General features: G+C 45.8%; 1 protein-coding gene across 4 annotated transcripts in view; it reads right to left on the bottom strand.

Annotated features, from left to right (window-relative positions):
* The window catches only part of ARHGEF6 (Rac/Cdc42 guanine nucleotide exchange factor 6), a 1,115,823-nt gene that overhangs the window by 737,671 nt on the left and 354,846 nt on the right, over window positions 1-23,306 (bottom strand). For all 4 annotated transcript variants that reach the window (XM_086918632.1, XM_086918633.1, XM_086918635.1 and 1 more), the window contains exon 4: window positions 19,876-20,000. In XM_086918632.1, coding sequence (XP_086774758.1) covers window positions 19,876-20,000 — 125 coding nt within the window. The remainder of the gene's footprint in view (window positions 1-19,875; window positions 20,001-23,306) is intronic.

Raw genomic sequence — 23,306 nt, 5'->3', positions numbered from 1 at the left:
GGGGATGGAGTGTGACTCCTAGGGCTGGAGCACGGCCGACAGGGAGCCACGAACAGCGGGAGCGGTTTCGTATCGCCAGAACAGCGAGAGGGGGGACAGCGGGAGCCACAACAGGGAGGGGGCGGGAGGGGGACAGCGGGACGGGAGAGACTCGCGGGGGGGTGGGGGGGGACGGGAGAGACTCGCGGGGGGGGGGGAGAGACTCGCGGGGGGGGGGGGACGGGAGAGACTCGCGGGGGGGGGGACGGGAGAGCCTCGGTGGACGGGAGAGCCTCGGGGGACGAGGCGCGGAGGACGGGAGAGCCTCGGGGGACGGGAGAGCCTCGGGGGACGGGAGAGCCTCGGGGGACGAGGCGCGGGGGACGGGAGAGCCTCGGGGGATGGGAGAGCCTCAGGGGACGGGAGAGCCTCAGGGGACGGGAAAAATAAACGGCAAAAAAAAAACATGGAAAGAAAAATAAAACGGCAAAAACAAAACGGCGGCCACAACGACTTTCGGATTCGGGGCGGGAACGAGGACAGCGGGAGCATGCGACCTACCTCATGTACAACAAACAGCTTAATGGCGGCCGGCGCTCCTGAAATTTTTCCGAATTGGGGGCGTGGTTTTGATGTTCTGAGTGACGGACAACGTCACTGTCTAAAGAACATCAAAAATTACGCCCCCAAATCCGAAAAGGACGGAGCTTGTTTGGAGTGACGCATCTCTCCTCCAATGGCTGGCCTCCGTTTAGGAAGCCAGCCAATGAAGGAGAGATGGGGCACGGAGGCGGGACCTTCGGCGCTACTCAGACTCATTAAATCTCCGGCCTAAGACTGCGCAAGCACAGCCTTTTAGGCCTTCAACCTAAAAAGCGCCCTTAGGGAGAAGAGTGAGCAGAACAGACACCTTAAATGACTGCCTTTCAGAAATAAGGCAAATACTCAAAAAGCCCAAAAATCAAGATCCACCACGGAAGGTAGGCAATGAGAGAAGCAGCACATTAATGAGTGGTGCGGGTTATGGCCATAGAGTTAACACATGCCATTTCTTATTCTATACAGAGAGAATTTCCCCTGTATGAAAACTAACATTTGTAGCAGAGATAAAAGATTCATCTTTTAAACGTGAGACACATGGCGCCATCAAGTAAGTAAGGGAAAATAGTCGTACACTATCAATAGCAGCGAGAAAAGTACTGGGAAGGATGACTAAAATGATGTTATTTTTATGTGTATCGTTATTCTTAAATTTTAAAAAAGGAGCACACAACGATAAGGCTACAGAAGTGGTTACATGAGCATATTGGTGAGGGCACGACGGAGGCGTTTAAAAATGCAAGTGTGATTATATCCAGATAATGAATTATATATGGAAGAATCCAAATGGAAACCTTTGAAACAAACCAAAGAAGGTTGTGGGTAGGGGTTGATCCCATCCAGTTAAAATTCCAGGTTGAACGAATGAATTTAAAGAGGCGTGAATGAGCGGGCACAGAGAGAGAGTGTGGATTCAGCAATGGGCATTTGTAACTAAAGTATTGGCACAGTATGTTTCCCATAAATTGTTGAATTTTTGTTTTTACAATGTTGGCAATTATGGTATCATGGTCAAATAGCATTATAGATGTTGTGAACAATAAAATGGATCTGAATTATATTTTAATTATATGCATTTGTATTTTTAGAGTGTATATGAACGGGAGTAATCACTACAGTCTTGAAAAAGAAGGCGTTAAAAGACTGAACCTTCGAAACGCGTCGACGCACATAGTACAGCCACAAATTTTTGTTTGTCACATTTAGTACTTCTAAGGTGAAGGATAGACATTAAGGTGCTCAGGTTAAGATATTTGGTTAACATTAAATTGTGGAAGTCAATGACAAAATTTACTGTCTGTTTAAAACTCTTGTGGAAATAGTTTATTACTTACATGTGATTTTAGGATGTTAGCATTGCTATGAAATGATAATGTTTTGATTTACAATGAAGATTTGTTACTGAATGTTTTTGAGAATTCTTTGTGATAATAAATTGTGCAACTATTTCTACATACAATTGGGGTTCTTGTGCCAATACTTGGGTCTCGGGGAATTGAATTGAATTAAATGCCCAACTGTGTATGGTGAATGAAAGTGAATGAAGTCAGGGCTCGAAAAAAACACTCGACTGCTCGAATTTGCAAGCTAAATTTAACGAGGGCATGCTGTTTTTAGGTCCTACTCGCCTGAAAACAAACTAACTTTTGTCCTCTGTCTGTGAAAACATGTGACAAGATAACAATATTTAAAGGCATTTGTATTGCTCACAGAGTGAATGAGCAATAAAGATGCCTTTAAATCTTGTTATCTTGTCAGATTTGCTGAGCTTTCAGAGACAGAGGTAAAGTAGGTTGCAGTTAGATCGAGGAGATTTTTCAAGGTACTAGTCCTGCAGGACTAGTACCCTTTTTCCGGATTTTTCGAGCCCTGGAAGTGACTGATTTTCAACGATTTATGTCTCCCAGAGGACAATAGTTGATAATAACTCACAAACCCGGACAAGGAATACACAACCTAGCAGAGGCAGGCCTGAAGAGTCAGGCAAGAAAATACCTACTTTCTAAAAGTGGTATTTTCAAACACAGAATATTAAAACCAACTTTACTAAAATATGTATTTTATCATTCTGAGTTCAGGTATACTAAATTCGAATTTCTACCATGTTCCATGAGTCAGTGAGGATTATAAGAATGTAGAATGTAATAATCTAACTGCCCATTCTAGCCTATGGAGAACAGGAAGCCTTGCAATAGTGAAAAACGAAAATAGCTGTGATTCACTATTAGGACATGCTACACACACCCAAGCATGTCCTAACGTATACTTAAAATGCACCCTGCCCTTGGGCCTATCATTGGGGTGTCTAAGATGAAGCAAAGGAAAGATTTAGGGACTGGCAAGTGGGTGCACTTACCCAAGGCGACATGGCAGTGCTAGACTGCACATAGGCCTTGCAATGGTACGCCTGAGACACACTTTACAAGGTGCTTTTGTGGGTGGCACAACCAGTGCTGCAAGCCCACCAGCAGCATTTGATTCATAAGCCCTGGGCACACATGGTGCACTGTACTAGGGGCTGACAGGCAAATCAAAAAACCCAATCATGGAAACACCAATTAGTACATCAATTTAACATAGGGAGCACTTGCACTGTGGCACTGAATAGCAGTGGCACAGTGCCCAAAGCATAAAACCAGCAAAAACATATCAAAACAGAGGAGGAAATCCGTCAAAATAGAAGGGAGACTCACGCCAATGATGCCAGGTCTAACACGTGTCCCCTCCTTGGGAGTTCTCTTCACTAAGGCGGAAAAATCTGGACAGACCATCAGCGTTGGCGTGTTCTGTACAAGGGCGTTGTTCCATCGTAAAGCTCATACCCTGTAGGGAAATGGACCACCTCAACAACTTTGGGTTCTCACCCCTCATCTGCATTAGCCATCTGAGGGGCCTGTGGTCGGTCTGAACCGGCAAGTGAGTCCCAAACAAGTATGGTCTCAACTTCGTCAGTGCCCAGACCACAGCAAATGCCTCACGCTCAATTGCACTCCACCTCTGTTCCCCTGGAAGTAACCTTCTACTGATGAAGGCTACAGGTTGGTCTAGGCCATCTTCATTAATCTGTGATAGAACAGCCCTCACAACATGCTCTGAAGCGTCTGTCTGTACAGTGAATTCTTTTGAGAAGTTGGGAGCCTGAAGCACGGGTGCTGTGCACATGGCAGTCTTCAGGGCATCAAAAGCCTTCTGACAGGTGTCAGTCCAGTTCATTTTCTTGGGCTGATTCCTAGAAGTCAGCTCAGTCAAGGGTGCAACAATGTTGCCATACCCTTTGACAAATCTCATGTAGTACCCCGTGAGTCCTAAAAAGGTTCCCACCTGTGTCTGAGTCTTTGGGGGTTCCCATGCCAGGATGGTATCAATCTTGGGTTGTAGGGGCGCCACCTGGCCGCTTCCTACCTGGTGACCCAAGTACACCACGGAACCCTGCCCGATCTGGCACTTACCCGCCTTGATAGTGAGGCCTGCCTTGCACAGTGTCATCAACACTTCCCAGAGGTGGTGCAGATGTTCTTCCCAACTGGCGCTGAACACTGCAATGTCATCCAGGTAGGCGGCACTGAAATTCTCAAGTCCAGCCAACACCTGGTTGACCAACTTCTGAAGGGGAAGGGGCATTCTTCATCCCAAAGGGCATAACCCGGAATTGGTAGTGCCCATCTGGTGTGGAGAATGCTGACCTCTCTTTAACTCCATCAGTCAAGACAATCTGCCAGTACCCAGATGTCAAATCAAACGTGTTAGGTACCGTGCAGTCCCTAACCGATCAATGAGCTCATCAGCTCTGGGCATGGGGTGTGCGTCAGTCCAGGTTACTGAATTGAGACCTCTGTAGTCTACACAGAACCGGAGTTCAGGTGTGGCACCCGGCGTGGCAGCCTTTGGGACTAAGACCACTGGGCTGGCCCAGGACAGTTTGAGCACTCAACGACCCCTAAAGCAAACATCTTGGAGATTTCCTCCTTAATATAAGCCCTAACCTTTTCAGTTATTCTGTAAGCCTTGTGTTTCACAGGAGGACTGTCTCCAGTGTCCACATCATGGACGCACCACTCTGTGACACCAGGACCCAATGAAAATAGATCAGAGAATTGCCCCAACAGCTGGCCACAATCTTGCTGCTGATCAGGGGTCAGTGTGGCAGAGAGGCTGACACCATCCACTGACCCATCTTGCTCTGTTGCAGACAGGAGGTCAGGAAGCGGCTCGGTCTCCTCCATTCCATCATCTGTCGCTAGGAGCATGCCCACTTCGGACCTTTCTAAGTGGGGCTTTGGGCGGTTGACATGCAGGACCTGCAAGGGGTTCCTGTGAGACTGCAAGTTCACCAGAGAGGTGACATTACTTTTGCACTCCACCACCTCATATGGACTGGTCCACCTGTCCTGGAGCGCACAAGGCTCCACAGGGGCCATGACCCAAACTTTCTGTCCAGGTTGAAGCTCAATCAGAGTGGCGTTCTGATCGTACCACCGCTTCATTTCCTACTGGCTGGCTTCCAGATTTGCCTGAGCGAGATCTCTGAAATGCCGAGTCTGGTTCCTGAAGGCCAGCATGTAACTATATACATCCTGGGAGGCTTCCTGGGAGATTGCTCCCAGCCTTCCTTGACCAAACTCAAAGGTCCTCTTACCGGGTGACCTTACAAAAGCTTAAAGGGGCTGAACCCTAGGGACTTTTGTGGCACTTCACGGTAGGCAAACAGAAGGCATGGCAAGAGGACGTCCCATTTACGCCTCATTGGTTCCTCAAGACCTATGATCATGCCTTTGAGTGTTCGGGTGAATCTTTCAACCAGCCAATTACCTTGGGGGTGGTAAGGAGTGGTGAACTTGTAGGTAACACCACACTCCTTCCACAGAGACGTCATATAATTAGAAATGATGTTTGTACCTCGGTCAGACACCACCTCTCTGGGGAACCCCACACGGGAGAAGATCCCCATCAGTGCACGTCCCACCACGGGGGCCGTCACTGTCCTAAGCGGAATAGCTTCCGGGTACCGGGTAGCATGGTCCACCAAGACCAGGATAAACCTGTTGCCTATGGCTGTCTTGGGGTCCAGTGGCCCCACAATTGAAATGCACACCCGTTCAAAGGGGGTTCTGACTACAGGGAAAGGTTGGAGCGGGGCCTTGTCCCTCCTTCCACTGTTCCCACTTGCCTGGCAAGTTTGACAGGTCCTACAATGAGTATCGGAATTCTTCCGCATCTGAGGCCAATAAAAGTGGGAGACAAGCCTTTCAAAGGTCTTGTTCTGCCCCAGATGACCAGCTAGAGGAACATCATGAGCCAAACCCAGTAGGAAGGCTCTGAAGCGCTGGGCTACCACCAGCACATGGGCTGACCCAGGCTCAGCAACCTTAGGCTTGCTATACAGGAGACCATTCACCTAGTAGATCCAATGTGATCCAGACTGATCACCTGCTGCCTGGTTTGTGGCCTGTTGCCTCAAACTCACAATAGAAAGGCACTTCTGCTGCTCTTCACAAAATTCCTCCATGGAGGGACCCCCTTCTTGCTTCTAATCGGCCAGCTCAGGTAGGTTCTCCAGTTTAGAAACTTGCTCGCCTGTAGATTCCCTGGCATTCCCCTCAAGGTCTGCCTCATCCTGGACCGTGAGAACAATGGGGGCTGGTTTCCCACGCCCCTACCTCTTCTCTTTAAGGCAGGTCCCTGGGCCATACTTTCAGGCTCCAGGGTCTCTTGAATACCTTTAGCTGCCATAGACCGAGTGGTGACACATGCCCACTCAGGCAGACCCAACATCTCTAAATGCGCCTTCTTCTCCACCTTAACCCAAGGGGAGCTTTCCAAATCATTGCCTAACAGGCAACCAACAGGCAAGGCTGGCCTCACAGCTACTTGAAGAGTACCAGAGACCCCCTCCCCACTCAAAGCAAAAAGCAGATAACCAAAGGCAGGAAAGAAGGTGCTCCAGGACCAAACGGTATCCCACCAGCCCTTTTTAAAGCAAAAAACACAGAATGGGCGGACATCATGCAAACCCTATTCATGGAAGTTAGGCTTCTAAATAGAATCCCAGAATCCTGGAGGGGGTCGATGATTGTCCCTATATACAAAAAAGAGACAAGATGGACCCAAACAACTATCGTTTAGTAGCCCTCCTTGACAACGAGGCGAAATACTTTGCGGGCACCATTCTAGAGGAGATTGCACTTTGGGCTGAGTCAAATCTGATCATACCACTGAACCAGACTGGATTTCGGAAAAAGACCGGTACAGCAACTAATATCCCCGCCATTTCATTAATTATTGACGCAGCAAAAAACAAAAAACATCCGCTACACTTGTGCTACATCGACTTCAGTGCTGCATTCGATAACATCGAGAGAGGCAGACTATGGGGGAAACTGGCACAATGGGGCATACCGCAGCCGACTCTAAACATGTTGAAGCTTCTTCACACTGACACCTGGGTGCAGGTGAAACTAGGAAGCGGCACCCATCTGTCCTCAAAAGTTCGTACCACCAAAGGACTCAAACAAGGGTGCGTGCTTGCTCCAATATTATTCAATCGATTTATGGCGGATTTACCAAGACTACTCGATACCTGCAATTCCCACTCCCCGAGGATGGGAGGGAAAACTTTGAGTAACCTTCTGTACGCTGATGACGTTGTATTACTCAGCCACACCTATATTGGTCTCCAGCAGCTTCTGATGGAAATGCACAATTATGCAACGGAAAACTCCGTAAAAATAAACCTCAGCAAGACTCGCACAATGTCAATCAACACCAATAAAAAACAACAGAAGACCTGGTCTTTTGGTGGCTTAAAGATGGAGTCAGCTTGTGAGTATAAATACTTGGGAGTCATTTTTGATAGAGAAGGCTCATTTGTGCAGCAGAAGCAGGAAACAAGAAGGAGAGTAGCACTGATAGCCGTGACATTGAAAAATGTAGCTACCCAACTGATGGGACCGACCCTGACCCCCTATCGGAAAGTCAATCAGGCGTAGCTACTTCCCTCGATTACCTATGGCAGCGAGGCCTTGCGGGGAAGAAACTCAAAAAACCTGGACAACATACAGGTTAAAGCTTACAGAACAATGTTTTCGCTTCCACTCCACACTTCCCCGGCTCAAATAAGATTGGAGTTCGGCCTGCAAAAACAAGATTTAGCCAGGCACGGAGCATACATCATTTGCTGCCACAAACTCAGAACCGCCATTACAGATACAATAAACTCTTTGCTATGGCAGGACATACAAGGCAGGGACGCCTCTCAGGCAAGAACTTACTTGCAGGCAGCACTGGAAGTTACTAAACTCTCTGCGCTTTGGGACATGCAACTTGGGCATAACACTTTTAAAAAACTAGTTTGGAAAAATGTCAAATTACTTTCCTTACTAGAGGACAAGGCTCTTTTTTCCAAAAGATCTCATGCATGGATGACCCTCGATTCGTACAAATCCTTGACATCACAAAAATACTTTAGCCAGGGTTTCCCAAAAGCCACAAAAATGAGCTTCCTGAAATTTTAGTTTAGGGATTCTGCCAAGTACAGAGTATCTTCCACCATGGCTCAGGACAGAGGGCAATGAGGCCTGCCCGCTCTGCAACTCAAAGAAGGGTGACATTCTCCATGTCACCTGTCTTTGTGAAGAACTACAACAAGCATGCCAACTGCTCCTTAAGGATCAGTTTAAGCAAAAAGGGATCAGCACCAGAAGGCAAGCGGTGCTCGCCTGCCTGGATCCTTCAAATACTAAATTGAACTGCAGATATGTCAAATTTCTCGCGATGGTCGAGCAAAGATTTCCAAGACCGCCAAAACCGGGGATCAACAACACAGATACAAGCTAACAAGTAGACGGACAGAAGAAAGCAAGGGAGTCTACTGTTCCATCTTTGTAAAAAGACGCATGGACAGCCACACTGCACCTTTTAATCGTATGGTTTTTTTTTTTAACGGTGTTAAAGTATGATATTTTATGATCTTTTTGTAACATGCTTTGCACTGGTTTTAATTAACTATGCATAATAAACTTTACCTTACCTTACCCTCCCCACTCAAAGGGAACTTGAGCCACTTTGCAATGGCTCTCTGTGTTGTCAGCGGCAACAACTGCGAAGAATGTATTGGGGACTACCTGCTCTTCAGACACCAAGTGACACTTGATAGCTGTCACACTGGCTCCTGTGTCTCTCAGTGCCTCCACTCTTTGGCCATTGATGGTCAGCCACATCCTGTATTTCTTGGAGTTATCAGGGAGCTGAGTTCTAGGGACCATCTCAAAGTCTCCTAATGAGACAAGGGACATTTCTGCAGGACCCCACCCACCTTGAGCACCCATCTCCTTCCCACTCAGGGCTACACTGGCCATTTAACGGGATGGTGCACGGGGTGGCACATACTGACCCTTTTGGGGACACTGGGGACCATACCAATGGTGTCCCACCTGCTAACATTGAAAGCAGGTAATAGGCCCCCTATGAACAGATTTACCTGTCGGGGATCCCGACTTCATCTCAGGGGGAGGCTGGGAAACCTTACCCTGGTCTACTTGGAAATTACTTTGGGGCCCTTTCTGGAACTCCCTCTGTTTACCCTTGTCCCCCCCACTCTTCTGCTGGGGACCCTGCCCACCTTTGGCGGAGTCTCCCACAGGACCCTTGTGTACCCTGGTACTGACCCAGCGGTCCGCCTCTTCAGCAAGTGTTCTAGGGTTAGTCAACTTGCTATCAATAAGGTGCTGGATTAGCTCTGGAAAACAATTAGCAGACAAGTGCTCCCTAGCAATCAAATCATAGAGCGCTTGAAAATTATCCAATTTGCTAACCAGTCACCCAACAATCCATAGCTCTGCTCTGCAAAAGAAAGACACACATTCTTTCCAAGTGGTTCCCTCCAACTTCTTACAATTCCTGAACCTCTGTCAATAGAGCTCTGGAGTTAACCCATACCTTGTCATCAGTGCTTCTTTCATGTGGGCATAAGACAGCCTATGATCACTGGGCAAGCCTAACAAAGTATCCCTACCTTCAGTTAAAAAGCGGCCCCACAACCCCGCTCCCCAATCCTTCTCAGGGACCCAGTGATCCAATATTTCTATCTCATAGGCTGCAAACCACTGCCTAATATCTTCACTTTTGTGGAAATCTTTGATGACATCCTTGGGAATATGTACCCTGCCTTCTGAAGGCACATATGGTGTGCTGCCACCAGAGGAATTGATTTCTAAGCCCTTGGCATTGATTTTTAACTCCCTCAACATCCTCTCATGTTCCATTCACATTCTCTCTCTTTCTAAAGACATCCTGTTATTCTCTATTTCCCTCTGACTCTTCATCTTAAGCTTAGCCAACTCCAGCTTCAGTGCCCTATTTCTCTCCCTGTCTTCCAACTCTCTGGGGGACAGGTATTTGGAAGAGATACTGCAGCCAGGTGGAGAGAGTACCCCTCCCCTAGCTGGAAACACTGGCCTCTCAATGGGCACTTCTGCATCCACAACTGGCTCCACCACAAGATCATGGGCATTTCTTGCCTCTACCCAGGCCCTCAGCGCCTTCTGGTAGTCATACTTTTTAGAAATGCCGGGTGTAGCAACTTTTAATTTCCTGCACAGATGTTTAAGCTGTTTCACAGTGTAGGTATCCAACCTCTCTTCCTCAAATTCAAGATCCATAGATGCAAAAGATGCTGGTTTACTCATGGTTGTAAACATTGGGAGTTTTCAGGAAAAACTAACAGTGCAAGGAAAAAGAGTCTAAAAAAAGTATGTGGTTGCGTTTGGTCTGCACTCACTAGTAGTGTACACCAATAGATGTATAGGAAACACAAATGCAAAGTCCAAATCCTCACCGCTGACCACCAATGTTAGATCTGGGGGTCTCTAGTTGGCAATGGTATTCACATTTGTCCAAATAGGGGCCCTTACTTCTAAGTCAGGATAAGGGGATTACACTCCTTAATAACCTCTGCTCACCCCCTTGGTAGCTTGGAACGAGCAGACAGGCTTATCTCAGAGGCAGTGTGTTAAGCATTTGTGAATATACACAGTAATACAGTGAACACACTATAGATGAACACAACACAGGTTTTATAAAAAAATAAGTATTCTTTAGACTTAAACACAAGACCACAAACGACAAAAATCGACAATACTACACTTAAGATTACTTAAAAGATGATTAAAGTTGTTTAGTTCAAGTTCATGATGAATGCGACAAAGTTCTCAACAAAGTACCTGGATGCGTAACGAAAAGTAAACAAAAGGCTCGCAAAACGGGAGATGCGTCGGTTTCGTGATCCGGGGGAGATGATGCATCAGGCCTCAATGCTTGCGCAGAGTAGAGGGATGCGTCGTTATCCTTACCGGTGCGGAGGAGATGAGTAGATTCTCGGCCTGCGGGCTCGTTGAGGTGTGCAAGATGGCGCCTTGATGCAATGCGATGAACTGGTTGCGATGCGAGAAAATGGTGCCCTTGATGCCACGATGCGATGACTATGCGTAGACGCCCTGGCAGCCTTGCGATGACTCTGTACTTTGGAGCTGCGACAGGCCCTGCGACACGCTTCTTCGGTGATGCGATGGCGACTCTCACGATGGCGTCACGCTCCTCCGGTGATACGACAGCAGGCAGCTTAGATGAAGACACGCTTCTTCTTGATGCGTCGCGCTTCCAGCTCCCAGCGACATGCAAATGTCTGGAGTTGAGAATTCCCAACAAGGAAATTCAGAGTGGAGCTGGAGATGAAGTCTTTTGTCCCTGAGACTTCAGCAGGAGGCAAGCACAGTTCAAGCCCTTGGAGAATATTCTGTAAATGATGAAAGTCCTTAAAAAGTTCCTTCTCCTTTCCTTGGCAATGATGCATCCACTGCAGGGCAACTCAGCAAACAGCACACTGGCAGAGAGGCAAACTTCTGCAGCTTCCTTGGTTCTTCTCCTTGGCAAAAGGTGTCTTGTTCCAGAAGTTATCTAATTTCTTGGGATCAGGGTCCCAATATTGATGCCCCAAAATCCTTTGTTCTCTGAAGGCAGAGAGGCGTCTGCCTAGTCCAAACCAGTTCCTGAGCACTCTGTTTACATGACTCACTTCTTCCTTTCACTGTGCAGGGCAGAGCCTTCAGTCACCCCACAGGAGGTGGAGCCAGCATTGTAGAGGGAAGGCCCAGAACTATTCAGGTCCCAGGTGCCACTCCTCCCTCCCATCTGATGCAGATCTCTCCATTCACCACTGGGCTGCCCCAGCCTGTCTCCTGGAATCCCCCAGCGCTGTCACTAACAAACCCAGACAAGAAATACACAACCTAGCAGAGGCAGAGGCCTGGAGAGTTAGGCAAGAAAATACCTACTTTCTAAAAGTGATATTTTCAAACACAGAATATTAAAACCAACTTTACTAAAAGATGTATTTTATTATTCTGAGTTCAGGCATACTAATTTCGAATTTCTACCATGTTCCCTGAGTCAGTTAGGATTATAAGAATGTAATAATCTATCTGTCCATTCTAGCCTATGGGGAACAGATAGCCTTGCAAACGTGAAACACGAAAATGGCTGTAATTCAATATTAAGACATGCTACACTCACCAGAGCATGTCCTACCTTATACTTACAATGCACTCTGCCCCTGGGCCTACCACAGGGGTGTCTAAGATGAAGCAAAGGGAAGGTTTAGGGACTAGCAAGTTGGTGCACTTGGCCAAGTCGGCATGGCAGTGCTAGACTGCACATAGGCCTTGCAATGGCAGGCCAGAGACACACTTTACAAGCTGCTTCGGTGGGTGGCACAACCAGTGCTGGAAGCCCACCAGCAGCATTTGATTCACAAGCCCTGGGCACACATGGTGCACTGTACTAGGGGCTGACAGGTAAATCAAATAACCCAATGATGGAATCACCAATTAGTACATCAATTTAACATAGGGAGCACTTGCACTGTGGCACTGAATAGCAGCGGCACAGTGCCCAAAGCATAAAACCAGCAAAAACAGAGGAGGAAATCCGTCAAAATGGAAGGGAGACTCAAGCCAATGATGCCAGGTCTAACAGTTGATCACAAACATTCTTCCTTATGTGCTTCAAAGACACAGGAAAGTCCATTGGTACATGAAGCATGGGTGGCTGTGGATAGATAGGATGACTATGATCTAATGGATGTTAATACATTTGTCCATCCTCAGAATCACTAGGGTTAAAGTGGAAGTCCAGGTCAAGAGAATCAGTAACTTGATTGTTCTGCTCAACAACATGAGAGGTCGTTGAGCTTACAATGGAGTCCTCAGTGTCACTGTCTTGTTTGCGGATATCTGCTGCCCCCAGGCCAGATGCAATCTCCTCTGGTATATCTGGAGGGAAAACTGGTGTTATTGTTGAGATGTTGTGCTTTAAAGAAAGGCTAGAGGCCAAAGGCTCTGGGGAAAGCACTACAGATGGCAAAGTTCCAGTCACTGATGGCACCACTACCTGCTTCGGCAGGCCCGAAGGATCATGGTGCAAGCTCTCATTCTGTCCCTCTTAGACTACGGGAATGCTTTGTAGCCGGGTGCGTCATTGGCCACCATAAAAAACTGCATGTGACCCAGAACTGTGCGGCCCGCTTACTCCTGGAGCTTCCTCGGAGACATTCAGCGTCGTTCGCATTGAAGAAACTCCACTGGCTGCCAATTCATTTCAGAATACGATTCAAGGCCATGTGCCTAGCTCAAAGAGCCATTTGGAAAACAGGACCTGCCATTATTCACTCCTTTGTTACCCCTTATCAACCCTCTAAAAGTCTGCGTTCTAGCACGGCCTTCCTCGCTACCACGAGGAAAGCACGGAGATCCAGATGGGGTGGACTTTCCTTTTCCTGGAATGCCTCCATTTTCTGGAACTCCTTGCACCCCACTCTGCGCAGTGAACCCAATCTAGAGATCTTCCACAGACTCCTGAAAACTTTTCTTTTACTAACACTCATTAACTGGCTCGGTTCTCTGCCCGCCCGGTCCTAGCACTACATGGCCTCAGGGTAGAATTGCGCTTTACAGACCCAATTTCATTCATTCATTCATTCGTTTCACTGACAAAGGGATCATTGATAGGGGTGTCATGTATGGTATTTGTTGTGTTACCCTGGCATCTTAGCTTGAACCCTGCACAGAATCATCAGGATATTGAATTTTGATGTCACCAACATAGTTCTGGAATGCTTGTAATTAGAGGTTTGGAAGGATTCCGTTGGGACTGGGAGCCCTGTTCATGAGCAGTTAGCTAAGACTCAAGTGTCTTGGACTTCATTGCCTAGTGCACTCCCACTTGTAGCTACCTCTTTCAGGATCTAGATCACAGAGGCGCCATGCAACGGCTGGTGCTGGGGTATCAGCGCACAGGACTACTTACTGATGAAACTGGCGCGAGGTGCAGAGCCATAAGTCTGCCACTGAAGCATTCATTTCGAAATAATCTTCTGGAAGATTTAAATGTCCATACTGGGTGACATCAGAAACCATGCTGCCAAATTGAACGATTGTATCGTGGGGAGAAGAGTTTTGTCCTGAAGTTTGGAGAGAAGGTCTGGTCTGAGCTGGAAATGCTTGTGATGGGCTACGGACAAGTGGATGAGATCTGTGTACCACCACTTTCTCGACCAATCGGGAGCTATGGGGATCATCGTGATGTATGATCTCAGTAGTTTTTGAATCACACGCTGAATCAGCGGAATTGGTGGAAAGGCGTACACAGATGTAATCAACCAGTCTATCAAAAGGGCATTGCCCAGAGACTTTGGTTCTAGATACCTGGATGCGGTCTCTGCATTTTTTGTTTTGGGCGGTGGCAAATAGATCTAATGTTGGAGTGCCATATTGCTTGAAGATGGATTCCACAACCTAATTGTTGAGGAACTATTTGTGATTTTCCTTGCGGAAATGGCTAAGGAAATCTGCTTCCATGTTTTGAACTCCTGGGATGTGTAATGCTGTGATGGAAAGCCCTATCGCTAAAGTCCAATGCCATAATGTTTGAGGTTGGCAAGATAGTTGTCTGGACATTGTTCCACCTTGTTTGTTGATGTAAAACATGGTGGTGGTGTTGTCTGTTTGAATTATAAGGTCCTTTGATTGTAGAGATGGAAGGAAAGCTTTGAGAGCCAGAAGAACTGCTTTCACTTCTAACAGATTTACATATGTTTTTTCTTTTAAGGACCATAGACCTTGAATAGCCAGATTGTTCATGTGGGCGCCTCACCCTGTGAGGGATTACAGTCCGAGATGGTGTTATTTCCTGAAAAGGTACTCCCGCCAGAAGATTGTGAAAGTTGGTCAACCATGAGAGAGACCATTGATCTTCTGGGCATATTTGGTGAGGTCTCATATATAGGTGTGCATTCGGGACTATAGTGATGCAAGATGCCATTGATCCTAGAAGTGATGTTACCTTGTGAACCGTTGGTGTGGTCAGCTGCAAGATTTTAGTACATTTAATTTGAATTGATAACACTCTCTCCTCCAAAGGATACATGCTTTTGTTTCGAGTCTCTAGAGTCGCTCCCAAGAAGGTGAGACACTGAACTGGTGTTGAGATGGACTTTTCTGCATTGACCTAGAGACCCTTTTTGCCAGAAGAGATGTTGTGGTGCAATAGTCTTGTTTTGCTTTGTTAGAAGGATCTGCACTTATGAGCCAGTCATCCAGGTATGAATATACGAAAATACCTTGTTTTCGTAATTGTGCCACTACCACTGTAATGCACTTGGAGAAAGTCAAGGGAGCTAACTTTAGAGCAAAAGGCAGTACCGTGTACTGATAGTGGCGCAAACCTACTACAAACCTCAGAAACGGTCTGTGACGCAGCAGTATGGGAATGTGAAAGTACGCGTCCTAGAGGTCTACTGCACAGAGCCAATAGTTTTTTCTTAAGTGCAAGAAAATTTGGAGAACTGATAGCATTCTGAATTTCTCTTTCTTAATAATTTCGTTGAGGGATTAGAGGTCCAGAATTGGTCAGAATTGATTGAATTGTTTTTCTTTCGAACAAGAACATATCTCAAGTAAACCCCTTTGTTCATTTGAATAGAGGAACTTTTTCTATTGTCTATTTCTGCCGTAGGAGAGCTGTTTCTTGTTTGAGGTCACGTAAATGGGCTGGCATGACTTGTTGTGGAATGCTTGTGAAACGGAGTGTATAGTTATTCTGAATAATGTTAAGGACCCATTTGTCTGTTGTATTCTTCCACTCTTCCAGGTAAAATTGTACTGCTCCCTCCACTGGAGTGGAAAACTGTGGCGGGGTATGTGAACCTCATTGTTTTGACTGAGAATGGTTTTCATTGGTTTGCGATGGCATATGTGGTGAGGATCAGCTCCTCTGTTATCTGCTCTGAAATGGCCTTTGAGCCGGTATTTCCTGTTGTTGATATTGATAGAGCCACCTAGGGGTTTGAAACCTGTGGTACAAGTCTGGTTTGTTCCTGGACCTGAACTGCTTGAAAATGTATTTTTTCATTCTAAGCCCACTGCTTTGAGTGTTTTGGCTTCATTGTTCATTCGCAGCATTTCCTCCTCAGTGTGTTGTTTGAAGAGGGAGGATCTGGAAAAAGGCAAGTTGACAATCTTTAGTTGAGTGTCTGGTTTTAAACATGAGAGTCTTAACCAAGAGGTACGCCGTAGAGAAATACCATGTGAAAAAGCAGTGGCAAAAGCTCCACAGAGTCCACTGCGGCACTGATGGACTGGTCTGAGATTAGGGAGCCCTCTTTAATCATCTTTAGATAGTCTTGTTGCCTGTGATCTGGCAGGTCAGCTATGAATGGTTTCATACCTTCCCAAATCTCTTGTTGATATCTTCCCAATAATGTTGCTGAATTGGCATTGCATAAATGTGTAAATGCTGTGCCACCCATAGTCTTCCCAATGGCATCCACCCTTTTGCTTTCTTAGTCCGGTGGTGCCGAGGTCTCCAGAGCAGAAGCATGTCTTCTTCGCAGTCCTGTAACAATTATAGGATCTGGTTTAGGATCAGTTTTGAGAAAGTCTAGGTCGTGTGGCGGAGTTTTGTATTTTTTCATCAGCCTCAGTGTTAATGTATAACTGTGGCTGAAGTAAGTAATTTTTCTTAAACTATATCGGTATGGCCTGGAAGCAGAGGTAACTGAGGCCTCTAGGTTGCAGAGTTTCCAGTATCACAGTCACTGATGGCTGTGGAGTGTCAACTTGACTATTAGGTTAAATGCTCTTATGACTAGTGCATCTTGAAACGTGATGATGAATCAACGGTAAAGCCGCAGACAGGGAGTGGGGTGGAGAGGTCGGCGTATATGATGTTGAGGTTGTATCCGGAGCTCTTGTCCCTGATAGCATTGACGAAGATAATGAGCGTCGGCAGGACTGAGTTCTCGGGAGTGGTGTTTTGACAAGTGATGGAGCCTTCCATTTGCAAATTGGTGACACTGAGATATGTTTAGAGGTTGTAAAGGATCCTGTAGAGCAAGTTTCTCCAATGTGTAGTTCGGGATCTACTGGTAGCTCTCCTGTGAGTTGCTCTCCTATGTGTAGCCCAACCTTGCAAATGAAAAGCTTTTGTTTGATATAATTTTGGAAATGTTTCCAAATTTGATAAGATATATTTAAAAATATAATGTGTCTATTTCAGAACAGATTAGCTTTTGTTTGAAGAAAAATATAATTAAGACTGATATTCAAAGGTTAATTCATGCAAAGCGTTGCCAAGTCTTATTGCTGGTTTTCTTTCTTATCGGCCAAGGGCATGGCATATATGACTACTATGACATATAGAGAAAATAAAACTACAAATGATAAACCTTTTTGGATATTACTGCTGGCGACTTTACTTGATGTGCTATGGTGGTAATTTCTAGCAATTCTGCAGCAGTCACTAATGGAATCTTGTCTCAAGTAGTCAATATCTAAACACTGATAGTTTGCATTAGTATCTCGAGACGATTTTTATTTAACATAAGTAGCTATTAGTATAACAAAACATTTGGAGACCCCTGCTGGAGCTCTCGTGGAGAGATATGTCTCTTTGATGCCGAGTGGGAATGCCGCTTCAGCATCAAAGTTGAAAGTCAAAATTCCGCGGCTGAGTGATATGCTCTCGACGTCGAGTGACGTGATTTTGATACCTACCGGTGAGATCTTGACATCGAATGGTGTGATAAAGGCTGATAAAGAATTTGACGGTGGTGCCATGGCTGTGTTCGGTGTTAAAGACAGTCCTGCTGCCGATCCGGACTTCAAACAGTGACAATGTAGGAACCCTGTCGAAGTTGAGCATTCCTTTGAAGGCGAGCAGAAGGGGACCATGCCTCTTGACGACGACGCCGCATGGCAGTGATGCAAATGATGCCAGTGCAGCGTTGAGAGGGGAGCTTTTTAGACTCAATCAATCAATCAATCATCGCATTTATATAGCGCGCTACTCACCCAGATTGTCTCAAGGCGCTGGGGGGTCCGCTACTGCTCGAACAGCCAGGTCTTGAGTTGCTTCCTGAAGGTGAGATCTCGTCTTGTGGGAAATCTGTACCTGTTTTTTCCCGTTTTTCAGGAGAGTGGTGTGAGGAAGAACTCTTCAATCTTTTCCTTTTCTTCCTTTCTTAGTCCGCATTCAAGTCTTCCATCCAGCCACATAGCCGGTTACCTACACTATCATTAGGTGTTCTTTTCAACATTTTGCTGCAAATGTCACATTCCTTTGTGAGGTGCTGTTGGGATAAACACACCACACAAATCGTGTGGGCCTCAGAGGAAGCTTTCTTTCTGCCACAGACAGGGCACTTTGTGAAGAGAGCAGGTTTTTTGGAAAACAATTATCTTGAGAAAACTTGAAAAAAGTTTTACTTGAAAAGAAAGATGATAAAATGTAAAGTAAAGTGGCATCAAAAAACGCAGAGAGGATTTTTCCAAAGTAATTAGGTGGGAGAAAAAAACACCTGAGGAGTTCTGAGATCCCGACTGAAGGAGCTGGAAAAAAAGAACAGGCAAACAGGCAAACTGCCACTGCCCCTGCCCCAAACTGCAGTGCACTGTGGGACAGGGTCTCTCTAGGGTCCTTAAAAGTACAGGTCAGGTTTTGAACTTACTAGTGGAAGCCTATCAGGCTGTCTTTTCCTTTCATGCTGTATCTACCAGGCGCAGTTGTTTTACTGTGACAAAGTAGTGTACATTTTTTTCAATACATCCCTCCTGCAATTCTAGCCTGCATTCTCCAGGAAAATGCATCTCTGACTGTCTACACTGTAAATGTATGGAAAGTAATTTTCAGTGATCAACACTATGCAGATTTCTTTCCGGGACTCTCAATCTGTATTGAAGAAGGAGTTTGGGGGTCCGCGCCGGCAGCACAGAATTATTCAAGGTTTAAGACTATCAATGAAGATCCTACAATGCAGAAAACAGTTTTGTGCAGGTCTGTTTATCTGTACATTTATGTGCATGCTCAATATCTTCCCATACAGTATGTATCTTTGTGTGCATGCACCGCCCAAAAGCTAAGCCTATTAGCATATTCAAAAGTAGTTTTTAGAAGTCCAGACTTCTCCAACATAGAGTAATTTATTTTCAGCACTGCATAACCTGCTCTTATCGGTGTTAGCTCTCCTGATTTTTGAACCCAAAGCCTAGGCTTCCCAGCAACAACGTTTTTCAAGATCTTCGTGTTGCAGTCAATCATTTATATTGCATAGCCCCGATTCACAAAAGTAATCTGAGACAAAATTCTAACTTTACGACTTTCGGTATTCACAAAAGGCATTTAGTAGTAGTAAATTTAGGATTCCTAACTTTATTACTACTAAACTGAGAAAAATCCTAACTTTACGACTTTCAGTATTCACAAAAGGCATTTAGTAGTAGTTAAGTTAGGAACAACTTTACTACTAATAAATTCCTTTTGTGAATACCGAAAAGTTGTAAAGTAAGAATTTTGTCTCAGTTTAGTAGTAGTAAATTTAGGAATCCTAACTTTACTACTCCTAAATGTCTTTTGTGAATACCGAAAGTCGGAAAGTTAGGATTTTTGTCTCAGTTTAGTAGTAGTAAATTTAGGAATCCTAACTTTACTACTCCTAAATGCCTTTTGTGAATACGGAAATTTGTAAAGTTAGGATTTTGTTTCAGATTACTTTTGTGAATCGGGCCCTAAGTGTTTATATTTAAGTGTGTATGTGTGTCTGGATGTGTGTCTATGTCTGTCTGTGTCTCATGATCTATGTCCATCACAGGGACACGCAAATATCTTGGCCATGTCAACCCCTCTTCTTCAGCATGGGAGATTGATAAATTGTGCGGTAGTAGAAACAATTCTTAAATAACAGACCAATACCTTTGATTGTCGCTTTGGTACCCTTGAAGTGGTGGAAGATAGTTCTTGGGAATTTGCTAGAGAGCTAAGAGAAAAAGTATGTGGCTGTGATGATAAACGTGAACATGGCCTTTCTGAACCCCGGCCTGTTAAAAAACAGAAAAAAAGTATTTTAAACTGGATTCCCTAAAAGTATAAAACACACAATTACAAATTTCCTTTTAACAAACAATGTACGTGTTAACATTTAAGCTGCAAATGTGAGCACTTTCATTCATCATTTTGCTTCCAATGCGGATATTTTCATTAACAAGAATGGGCAGTTACTTTTGAGGTGATTCTGGGATGCATTAGTAGAAATAATTCTTCTTCCCATATTCAGGTACAATATAGAACAAGTTTATTTGAAGTTACACGTTACATACAAGGTTCAAGTAGGAGCAGTTTCTTACCTGTAACTCCAGTTCTGTAGTAGGGGTATCTCTGTTATAGTCATAATCATGTGAACAGTCCCGTCCATGTGTGTGGACCCCAGAGCAATCGAAATAGTCTCTTAAGTTGTCCTCTTCTGCAGTCCATCATAGACACTTAAGAGAAAATCAAAGACAAATAATACAACCTGAAGTTAACAAGGCTACACTGGCCAGTATTTCATCCTGAAGAGAAAAGGATAGCGAGAAATATCAAAATTTAACATTTTGGTAAGTTTCACACATAGAGAAACTCCCTTTCACAAAAATCCTTTGTCATGATCAAGAGGTAGGGTTGGACAGACAAGCCCCATAGGCTGCCATTATGTGTCTAAGAAACCCTTCAGAGACCCTCGGTATCCAATGATGCACAGCTGAAGGCAAGTTACTTTCAGTTCTTTTGGAAGATGTGTAAAGCCAGGCCTATAGCATTCAGGATATTATTGTTTCATCCGCCGGGGAGGAAGGCGGGTTGCTTATGACTATAACAGAGATACCCCTACTACAGAACTGGAGCTAACAGGTAAGAAACTACTCCTTCTGTAGTAGGGGATCTCTGTGTAGTCCTAATCATGTGAATAGAATGGCAAGCCCTTCCCAAACAAACCAAACCCAGCGGTGGAAGAAACCAAAAATAAACACTACTGTGCAAACAAATTTCTCAGCGAAGCCTGCCCAACCTGAGCATCTGCCCTGGCATCTGAGTCCAGGCAGTAATGCTTAGTAAAGGTATGGACAGCATTCCCAAGTGGCTGCCCTACCGATGTTTGCAATGGGAACATTACGCAGCAAATCCGCTGTAGCAGCTTTTCCTCTGGTTGAGTGAGCCTTGAAGAGTCTTGTTAGCTTTCTGGTAACACAGTTGTATACAGGACACAATCCACCTGGAGATGGACGGTTTAGAGGTAGCAAGCCCTGTCCTGATTGATCCATAATTAACAAATAATTGATCCGATCTACGAATCTCTTTAATTTTATCTAGGTAAAACTTCAACACCCTTCTCACATCAAGAGAATGAAGGGACCTCTCCGCTGGAGAGGAAGGCTGCTGAAAAAACATGGGCAAAGTGATCGTTTGGTTCACATGGAAATCTGACACCACTTTAGGTAGGAACTTAGGGTGAGTTCTCATGACCCCTTTAGAAGCATGAAACACAGTATAGGGCTCTTGGCAACAGAGAGCCTGGATCTCACCCTGTGAGCCGACGTTATAGCTACAAAGAAAGCTGCCTTCCAGGATAGATGCTGGAGAGAAGCCGTATGAATAGGTTCAAAAGGATCCTTCATTAGTCTAGACAGCACCACATTCAGCTCCCACATTCAGCTCCCATGGAGGCGAAGGACGCCTGATGGGAGGAAACACCTTCCTCAAACCTTCCAGAAAATCTTTGATGACTGGGATTTGGAAAAAGGAAGTTTGTGAAGGGCATGAAAATGAAGGCCAAATTGAGCCAAATGCAGTAAATACGGTACAATGACATCGTCCCTGAAGCATGTAGGGTCTGCATCTTTAGAAGCGCACCAAATGCAAAACCTCTTCTATTTGTATGCGTAGGAAGTTCTTGATGGCCTCTTAGCTTCCTTTAAGATATCCATACAGTTCTGAGAAAGATTTAAATGTCCATACTGCACCAGCTCAGGAGCCATGCTGCCAAACTGATTGACGAGAGATTGGGGAGTACCATCAGCCCTCCGAACTTCGTGAGAAGGTCCGCCGACATGGAAGCCGAGAGCGATTTAGGAGGTCGGTGAACCACCACTGCCGAGGCCATTCCGGAGCAATGAGGATCATTTTGGCCCTGGACTGGGACAGCTTGATCAACACTGCCGGGATCAGGGGAATGGGTGGAAAAGCGTAGAGAAAGCTGTTCGACCAGTTGATCCACAGTGCATTCCCCAGCATCCCTGGTTGGTAAAACCTGGGCACGAAGTCTCTGCATTTGCTGTTTTCAGCAGTGGCAAACAGGTCGATGTCTGGAGTGCCCCATCTTGCGAAGATGTCTCTTAACACCTCGTCGTTTAAGACCCATTTGTGATTTTATTGAACGAGCCAGCTGAGCACGTCTGCCTGAGCATTCTGCACACCTGGCAGATGGGTCACCGTTATCGTCAGTCCCCTGGCCAATAGCCAGTACCAAATCGCTTGCGCTTCCTGATACAATGTGCGAGATCTCGAGCCCCCCTGCTTGTTGAGGTAATACATTGTTGTCGTGTTGTCCGTCTGTACAAGCAGGGAACTGGTCCGAAAGGATGGGTGGAAGGCCTTCAGCCCTAGATGAACAGCTCTGAGTTCCAGAAAATTGATGTGATACGTGGACTTTGTCTGGGACCACGTGTCTTGTATCTGGAGATGGTCTGAATGCACTCCCAAGCCCTGGAGAGACGCATCCGTCACAATGGTCTGCGTCAGCATCTCCGAGTGGAACGGAATCCCTTTGAGGAGATTGGAAGGTGAACACCACCACTCCAAGGACTGGATTGTAAGGTGAACACCACCACTTCAGGGACTGGGCAGCATGTTGCGACAGTTGGATCCTGTCTTCCCAGCTCCCTCGTTTCTGGTCCCAATTATCCTCCAGACATTCCTACAGCGGCTTCAAATGTAGGTGTGCGTGGGAAGTGAGAAAGATACACGAGGCCATCGACCCCAGGAGAGAGGACACCTTCCTCACTGATGCCGAAGAAACAGATATCAGAGCCTGAGCTTTCCGAAAGATCCATAAGCGTCGCTCCTCCGAAGGACACACGCTTGCCTTGAGTGTATCGATGGAGGCTCCCAGGTACTGCAGACACTGAACAGGTGTCGTTACAGACTTTGACATGTTGATGTGGAGACCCAACTGGTTCAACAGAACAGCCGTCCTGTTGAAATGGACTGCGCTTCCTGGAACGTGGATGCTTTGATCAACCAGTCGTCCAGGTATGGATAGACGAACACCTTGTTCTTCCTCAGGTGCACCGCAACTACCGCCATGCACTTTA

This window comes from Lissotriton vulgaris, chromosome 4_1, assembly GCF_964263255.1.
Source record: "Lissotriton vulgaris chromosome 4_1, aLisVul1.2, whole genome shotgun sequence".
In the NCBI taxonomy this organism is placed as follows: Eukaryota; Metazoa; Chordata; class Amphibia; order Caudata; family Salamandridae; genus Lissotriton; species Lissotriton vulgaris.
Note: the sequence above shows the minus strand (reverse complement) of the source record. Positions and strands in the feature narration are given on the sequence as shown.